The sequence below is a fragment of the Cheilinus undulatus genome, linkage group 10 (assembly GCF_018320785.1).
Source record: "Cheilinus undulatus linkage group 10, ASM1832078v1, whole genome shotgun sequence".
In the NCBI taxonomy this organism is placed as follows: Eukaryota; Metazoa; Chordata; class Actinopteri; order Labriformes; family Labridae; genus Cheilinus; species Cheilinus undulatus.
The window spans coordinates 35305709-35314803 of NC_054874.1; the positions used below are offsets into that span (position 1 = coordinate 35305709).

General features: G+C 37.3%; 1 protein-coding gene across 1 annotated transcript in view; it reads right to left on the reverse strand.

The window, feature by feature from the left end:
* The window catches only part of aga (aspartylglucosaminidase), a 34714-nt gene extending 27679 nt beyond the window's left edge, over nt 1-7035 (reverse strand). Inside the window, exon 1 of the mRNA XM_041797303.1 lies at nt 6707-7035. Within this exon, the coding sequence (XP_041653237.1) occupies nt 6707-6815 (109 nt within the window). The 5' untranslated portion in view covers nt 6816-7035. The remainder of the gene's footprint in view (nt 1-6706) is intronic.
* Between the last annotated feature and the right edge of the window lie 2060 nt (nt 7036-9095).

The window sequence follows — 9095 nt, forward strand, 5'->3', positions numbered from 1 at the left end:
ACAGAAAACAGTCAGAAATTCAATATACCAAATACTGTAAAATAAACACTGCACCCAGGGTATGAATTTTACACCCACAGCTAGTCCAATAATGTAGGAGTGAGCTCAGGCCACACTGATGTACGAAACTTGGCATTTTGACCTTCTATCTGGAGACAGACTGTAAGGTCACCAAGTACTACAAATCCTGATTTCCTTAAAGAAAGATGCTCTTCCAGGCTGAGAAAGAAAGTTTTGAAAGTCTGCTTTGACAAAGTTTCACATCCTACTTTACAGCAGTTTAAGCAGCAAATTGTCACCTTCCTAAAATATTGGCCTAAGTCATTTTTTGACAAAAATGAGTTTTTCCTCAGTCAGCTCTTTATGATGCTGGCCACCTCTGGTAAAATCACCAACATCCCCAGTTGAACGGACCATGCAATCCTACCCCTTTAGTATAATGCCCTAAGTCAAGAATGTGTCTTAGTCCATTTTCAAGATGGCAGCTGCTTCAAAAAAAAAGAAATTTTACTAAGGAAATAAAGCTTTTGCCATGGTGCCAGACTCATTCCCTATTGGTTAATGATGAGGTTTACTATATTATAGGCCAGGCTATAAAGGCTGCAGTTATTTGTCATTTTAGTCAGCAAAATAGCTAGCTCCATGAAGCTAGCAGTTACTGATAATTAGCAAAGCATGGAGAGGCTTCACATTCTGTGGCTGCAATTAATCTTTTTTCAGAAGTATCACATATTTATGACCATATCAGTGTCAATTTAGTCAACTAAGACTATGACTAAAAATGCTCTGAAATGTGTGAATAACTTAAGACCTCAGAGTTTGGTGTGGTGCATTCACACAGGATAAGCACAAATTTACAGACATTTCTAGAGGAAAACATGAAGGTGCAGCATTGCTGCAGCAATGAAAATGCACAGTGAATTTTTATTTCAAAAATTCATACAAAAATGCAGTGTTGTGCAAATTGCATTCTGAAAGCCCTGCAGCTGAACAGAGAATAGAAGAAAGTCAAGCATCCCTCCCTTAATGTATGAGAAAGGGAGAATGATTGATGTTATATATGAGCCTCTCCTGTTACTTTTAACTGAAGAGAATAGCATATATGTAACTTTGTTAACAATCTACTAACCTCTATTTTTTCTTTCGATCATAAAAAGGAACAGAAAAAGCTGCATGGACAGTTAAAAAAAAAAAACATTATTGCCCCCCTTAATAACCGAGATGCAGATTCATATGAGATTAGTTTTACCTGTGGACCTCTTTGCGCTGAAATATGGTCAGCAATTTGCGCTGAAAATTTGACTCAACAAATTACAGACATGGTTGAGTGTGTACGGGATGTACACAGATGTCCTGCACAATTACTACCAATTACCAGAGGTCCCTGAGTAATACTAGTCCTGTACAAATAGGGTAAAATGCTAGCTAAAAATAGATCTTTGATGACTAAAACTTTGACTTAAAGTAAGTTTAGTTTTCATCAAGGAGATGTAAACTACACTAAAATGCAATTTAGTTTTCGCTGGACTGTCAAAATCCATGTTTCTCCTCTGTGGGTAAATCCATCAAAACAATACATCTCAATGCATCTGTAGCTCTTCTGCCTCTCAGCTGTAGACAGCAGGGATCCCATGATGACAGAGAGCACAGAATGCACCATGGCCCCAGCACTGAAGGACAAGGTGGGCCAAACTACAGCATGAAAGCAAATGAAAGAGCACCAGCACTGGAATGTGGTGTAACGTGACGTGTCGTGGACCATACGTATACAAAACATCTGAGAAAGAGGGCTGATTTTGCAAAATACAGATTTCCAATATTTACAAATTAAAATATCTCTAATACAAGTTCTGGCCCATCTATTATTGACTATTTGAAATTAAAGTAGAAGGTTTATATGATGCCATGAATTATCTTAAGGAAGCCTACTGAATGATCTTAATGGCAAAGATTAATATTGTTGAACAGGACATCATTCATAAACCCTGTGGTACATTTACCTCCAGCTCTCATCAGTTGTTTAAATTCCTTTTGTGATGGTAAGAATTTCTCTGTAACAGAACATTTACTCCTAATCTGGACAGAGGCTGTCCTAATACATGAGAGTTCTGCTTTTATGGTCGAGTGTATGTTCATGTTTTTTGCAGCTTGTGTTTGTGTTCAATCTGTATAGTAATCAATTCAGCTCCTGATTTGCATAACAGGGCAGATGGGTTAAAGGGTGAAACAATGTCCAGTGTGATGTATTCGAGGACACGGGGGCTGTGAGCTGAAGCATTTGGTCACTGATCCCCCGAGTGCTCATGGGGGATCAAAATACCAACTGCCAGCACTGTCACCAGCTTGCCATCAATTTCTCAGACCATGGCTCTGTGTTCAGCAGGATACTAATTCCTCCTATTACTATTTCTCATTTATCCATCCATGAAATTCTGTCCATCTACCATCTTTGGTAAGTGCTATTGTCTCTGGATATAGATAATTTGTTTTTATAAATATAAAACTCAGCATTACATTTTTTCAATGAGTAAAAGCAGCAGAATGGAAGAGGAGATTAGTCTGCTATTGTCAGCTGCTTCTGTAAGCCCTCAGAGGAGAAGAGATCTGCATGGGCGGATCAATACCCTGGACTCACAGACTACTTTTAAAGATCTACCTGCAGAACAGATATCTGGAAATGTTTTTTCATTTTCAGACCCACCCGGGGGAGAGGAGGTGATATCTATGTGATAAATTAAAGGGTATCCATCCATCAGTTGGTGAGATTTTTAAGTGAACTTCAGGTTTGATGTGTTGCTTGAGATGTTTTGAGCACCACTTCTATCCTTTTTTTTTCCCTGGTACGGTTTTCATCTGGTGGAAATCCACTTGACAGATTAGTCACAAGCAATGCTGAAATATTTTCAGTTTCAATTTGAACATGCCCAATGTATCATCCTGAAGGAAATCGAAAAGAGAGGAGGCAGAGCTGGCAAAGGCAGAGATGAAGCTTAGCAGGCTCTGCAATATGTCCATCTACAGCTCTGATGGTTTAATACATGTGTGCAGTTAAGATGTGGTGTAAGAACACTGCCGAAAGAAAACATTGTCTAACCCCTTCACAAAACTACTTCTAACACATGAAGATATAAAAAACAGCTTTAAAAGATGGACAAAATAACGTCAATGGTTAATAGTTTATCGAATCACTGTAGGAGCTTATCAATGTTCTGTTAATTAGCTGTGTGTTGCAGCTCAGCATTTTTTATCTAAATTATTATTAGTAATGAAAAACAGCTGTATTAAACAAAATATTCATACAGTGCATTCAGGAAGTATCCAGACACCCTTCACTATGCTATAATTGTTTCATGACAATGATGGGTACTGCTGACAATCAGCGCAAAATCCATGAGGTCAAAGGAATTGCCTGCATAGCTCAGAGACAGGATTGTTGACAGGCACAGATCTGATGAAGGCTACAAAAACATTTCTGTTGCATTGAATGTTCCAAAGAGCACAGTGGCCTCCATAATTCTCATATGGAAGTTTTGCACAACCAGAGTTGGGCAACCAACTCTTCCAAGAGTTGGTTGCCCAACTCAATCGGGGTGAAGAGCCTTAGCAAAAGAGGTGACCAAGAATCCAGTGGTCACCTCCCCAGAGATCCTTTTTGGAGATAAGACAAAGTTCCAGAAGGACAACTATCACAGCAGCCCTCCACTGATCTGGGTTTATAGGAGAGCACCTTTGCACTGAGCAGAGGGTTTCTTCAAGCCACTCTCCCACAAGCCCAGATTAGTAGAGGGCTGTAGTGATAGCTGTCCTTCTGCACCTTTATCCCATCTTCACACAGGATCTCCAGAGCTCAGTCAGAGTAACTATAGGGTTCTTGGTCAAAATTGCTCAGTTTGGGGGACCACCTCTTGAATGAGTCCTGGTTGTGCAAAACTTCCATGTAAGAATTATGGAGGCCACTGTGCTCTTTGGAACCTTCAGTGCAATAGAAATGTTTTTGTAGCCTTCATCAGATCTGTGCCTGTCAACAATCCTGTCTCTGAGCTATGCAAGCAGTTCCTTTGACCTCATGGCTTATTTTCTTTCTGATATTCATTGCCAGCTGTGAGGCCTTCTTTAGAAAGGTGTGTGGTCTTTCCAAATCAAGTTCTATCAATTTAATTTACCATAGGTGGAAACTAAACCTGAGCTAAATTTCATGTGTTTTTTGCAAATGTGAGAATACCTCTGTCAGTGGGATATTTCAGTTTTTCATTTTTCAAAAATTCTCACAAAAAATATCTAAAATTCTGTTTTTACTTTTCACTGTCATGATGGGTACTGAGTGTATATTAATGAGAAAAAAAATGAATTTAAACTGTACAACAGGCTGCAACATAAGAAAATTGAAAAGAGTGAAGGGGGTCTGAATACTTTCTGAATTCACTGTGGTATAAGAGCCATTTAAGCTTAGATCATAACATGTTCATTATTCTGATACCATCACCACAAGTCATTGAGAGAAGATTAAAGAGCACTGAGCTGCACGGTGAATCATAGAATGGTTGTTGATATTAATGTATTTTCTTCAACCACAGAGACTGTGAGGTATAGATAAGGCATCTAGTCAAAGCTGTAGTATAGATGTAATCATGTGGCTTTACCATTCAGCAAAGGCCGGGGCCTTCATGCTCCCTTGAGGCATAGTCATTATAGGTGAGTAATCATACATGGAGTATAGACCTACATCAAAATGATTTTAGTCATAAAAATCAGTGTTTTAGTATAACTCAGGTGCCCAGAACGCATATTACAAAGAAACAAAATAGAAAATAGAATAGAATGATTAACCCTACAGAGCAGATGGACTGGCATTTTATGATAGAAAAAGGCGTTCTCTGTCTTCTCCTGACCTGCTTCAGCATGGGTTTGTGATGGTTATGGGGGTTTTCTATTGCAAGCTGGTGTATACAATAGCAGCAATCACTGATGGGGTAAGCAATAGAAAAGTGGCAGTTTTATCAGAATTGTGCAACATTTCTTTATTAAAGCTAGAGCAAAGAGCTTAACCATGAGCTCGTATTGGCAAAGAAGATGTTTTCAATCTTCTTCAACTGGCCTCAGCATAAGTTTTTCTACACATCATGCTCCACTGTTCATGCACTATGGCAGAGTTTGCCTGATGTTAATTCTTGAGCCGTGCATACCTACAACCTGATTCTGTCTTGTTGTCCTGATAGGTCATAAATGTGACAGACAGAACATTTGTCCAATCACCTTCAATAACATAAAAAAAAAAAAAAAAAAATCTGCATTTGTGGCAGTGGAACATTTATTACTCTTATAGTACAATAGTTGGTTTCCATAAATTGCACCTCACCTTGATGAACATTAATCTGTTGAGATGTGGAAACCTAATATTACATATATTCTTACTCATTTACAAAGTGATGAGTATCATTTTTTCCCATTTGGTTCTATGCTATTCTCTAGCTTTGTCAGTTAAAAAGAGATGCGTCTTTACTGTCTTCAGTACCTGTGATTGCTTTTATCAGCCATAGCTACTGAAGGGCTTTATATTGCTCTTTACCTGGGGCCTCCAAATCACTAAAACTGCCTTTGGTTTGTAGTTTGCAAAAACCTATCCTTAATGACATTGTTAAAATAGCATGTTATATTAAACTTCAGTTGAAGACGATGATAATCAACCTCCGTTTTTCATTTGGGATATCACAGCCCAGTCTTTAATTCTTTCGTTGCAGTTTTATGTAAAACATATTTTCATGAATATCAGAACTTCACAAACTCATGAAATATTTTAATCTTTGCTCAAGACCAATCACTTGGTCACATCATGTCAGCCAAGCTTGACAACTGAACATTTTTATGATGATACTGTCATTGTACTTGTATTTACTGTAATTTTCCTGTCTAATTTAATGGTTTGTATAGCTATTCTTACACATATTTGTTCGTTTTTATGTGTTTGCAATGCTTTGGTTTACAAACTTTGGTTAAATACCACACTTATAATTAATTTTGACATATTTGAATTCACTGCCTCTTCAATGATCGGGCCTCTAAAACATATAAATAAGCATTCTTCTACAGGGTTGTCATGAAAAATAAAACTTAAAAGTTGTTGTGATGCTAGGCAAATCCAGTGATCATGTTTAAGTCCTTGGCAGTCTTGTACTGGTTATCATATTATTTCTTCATGATAACAAAATGTCTGCCTGATTTGCAAAGTGCAATAATGTAATACTAAAATGCCCATTTCGGTGCTATTCAGACATTGTGCAGGGGTTTACTTGCAATTTTGATGTGCTCATTGCTTTCCCTGCACCTATCTGATAAAACGGGTCAAAGTTTGGGCATTTTCGATGCTGCTGATGATTTAATAATAAATATTGTATCGGTTTTTTATGAACCGCGGGGCCAAGGTATTAATCATGCTGTCAAAAGGAGGGAAGAGGGCTTTACTTCCCTCTAAGGATATCACAGCTGACCCCTGCTGTACTTACTCAATTTGTATCTCTGGTTTAATGCCATTGTGCTCATATTAGTATATTTTTAATTTCTTCTACAATTACGCTTTTGTCTGGATGCGCACGCGTGTTTAAAAATCAAGTATCTACATGGGTTTGCACATTTTCGCAACTTTGTCACATGATTGAACTTTAGCCTGAATAATTCGTGTAACATGTATAACGACTGCACAACAGCCTACCTGCAACCGTAGCATTCTTGAATGGCCACGTATTGATAACGAGAGGTAGAGATGCATGTCCGAGAGGAAAAAGTAGAGTTAAAATAGAAATCAGCAGTGGTGAAAACATAGTTTCTTCAGAAACGATCCGTCTACATTACAACAACCAGATAACTTCTGACATTATTCCCTATTCATTTCTAATTTATCACCGGAATCTCTATTGATGTTTACTCTCTGGAAGCCTGCCAAATAGAGCCAGCTTTGACAATTTTATATTTTCTAAAATGTTTTTCCAGTGTATTAAAAGAAACACTTCGACCCAGTGTAACGTTACATTCAAACTTCCTTGTTGTGTCATGTGCTTAGTGGGCGGAGTCTTCCTTAAAGGAACAGCGTCAATATGTGAGAAGTGTAATCTGTAATGCATCGAAATGACTTTTTTGTTTATATCAGGTGGATTTAAGATATATAATTTACTTTAGAAAGCAATACTATTAGGTTCATTGATAAAACAAGTGCCATTCATGCAACCATTGCAGCTGTGTCCTACTCCAAAGAGATTTTAACAAGTTTGTGTCGGTTATCATAATGTTGGTATGTAGTTTGAAGAGACACTGTTTTGAAGTGATTAAGAAGTTAAAATATATATATATATATATATATATATATATATATATATATATATATATATCAAAGCTGCAGGTGCATTAAAAAAACGTTTTAAGAGCTAGATTTATTATTTATTATTTATTATTTATTATTCATTTGCTAAGGACATTGGGATATTTTCCAAATGAACAAAATCTAATCATGCTAACTTAGGTAAATTATAACTAAGTAGGTTGATGTGTACTATTCTTTTGTCCTTTTATCTACTATTTTTGTTTTTTTAATAAGTGTGTGTGTGTGTGTGTGGGTGTGTGTGTGTGTGTTTGTGTATATATATATATATATATATACATATACACAGTGCTTAACTAATTTATCAGACCACCCTAACCAAAGTAAGGTTTATGCCAGCGCTGCCCTAAATTAACAGCATTGGTAATTACCAAAATCATTTTTTTATGTTTCTGCAATGGTTAATACACCAATATGTAGAAGCTCTTTAACCCAAATCATATTTTTTTATGCTAAAATATTATTTTTGTTATTCATGAATTTTCAAATTTACTGATTTACAAAAAAACTGAAAAAATAGTAAAACACATTAATATTTCTTTATTAAATTGTCAAATTATAGTCATTTACTTGCATTCCTGAACAGAAAAATGAGTTTTAGTGGTTGAATGTTACGCTTGATTAATTTCTGACTTCTCAGAGAAGCCCAGTGAGCCGGCTCAAATTTGGGTGAATTCAGTTTGAAATCCCTCATTCCTGTTCAAAATGTTGTGAACCTGGAGAGCTCACTGAAAGGAAAGAGTCCATGCACTATATAAAAGGCACATAAACATTTTTTGTCACCATCTAACATTAAATCAGATTAAACTTTTCCTGTTTTTGGTCAATTAGGATTACCAAAATTATTTCTATTTGCTAAATGCCAGAATAATGAGAGAGACCATTTTTTAGACAATTTTTTATTATTTTCTTGAGAGTCAGAAGTTTACATACATTTCATTAGTATTTGGTAGCATTGCCTTTAAACTATATGACTTGGGTCAAATGTTTTGGATATGCTTCCACAAGCTTCTCACAATAGTTTGCAGGAATTTTGGCCCATTCCTCCTGGCAGAACTGGTGTACCTGAGCCAAGTTTGTAGTCCGCCTTGCTCGCACATGCCTTTTCAGCTCTGCCCATACATTTTCAATGGGATTGAGATCAGGGCTTTGTGATGGCCACTCCAAAACATTGACTTTGGGCGCAAATGGCAACCCATTTGCGCCCAAGCTTTAACTTCCTGGCTGAAGTCTTGAGATGTTGCTTCAGTATGTTCTTTCCTCATGATGCCATCTATTTTGTGAAGTGCACCAGTCCCTCCTGCAGCAAAACAACCCTAAAACATGATGCTGCCACCCCCCTGTTTCACAGTTGGGATGGTGTTCTCAGGCTTGCAAGCTTCCCCCTTTTTTCTCCAAATGTAACGATGGTCATTATGGCCAAAAAGTTCAATTTTAGTTTCGTCAGACCACAGAACATGTCTCCAAAAATTAAGGTCTTTGTCCCTGTGTGCATTTGCAAGCTGTAATCTGGCTTTTTTATGTTTCTTTTGGAGTAATGGCTTCTTCCTGGGAGAGTGGCCTTTCAGCCCATGTCAGTACAGGACTCGTTTGACTGTTGATAATGACACACTCTTACCAGCTTCAGCCAGCATCTTCACAAGGTCTTTTGCTTTTGTTCTTGGGTTGAGATGCACTTTTCGGACCAAAGCACGTTCATCTCTGGAACGCAGAACCCGTCTCCTTC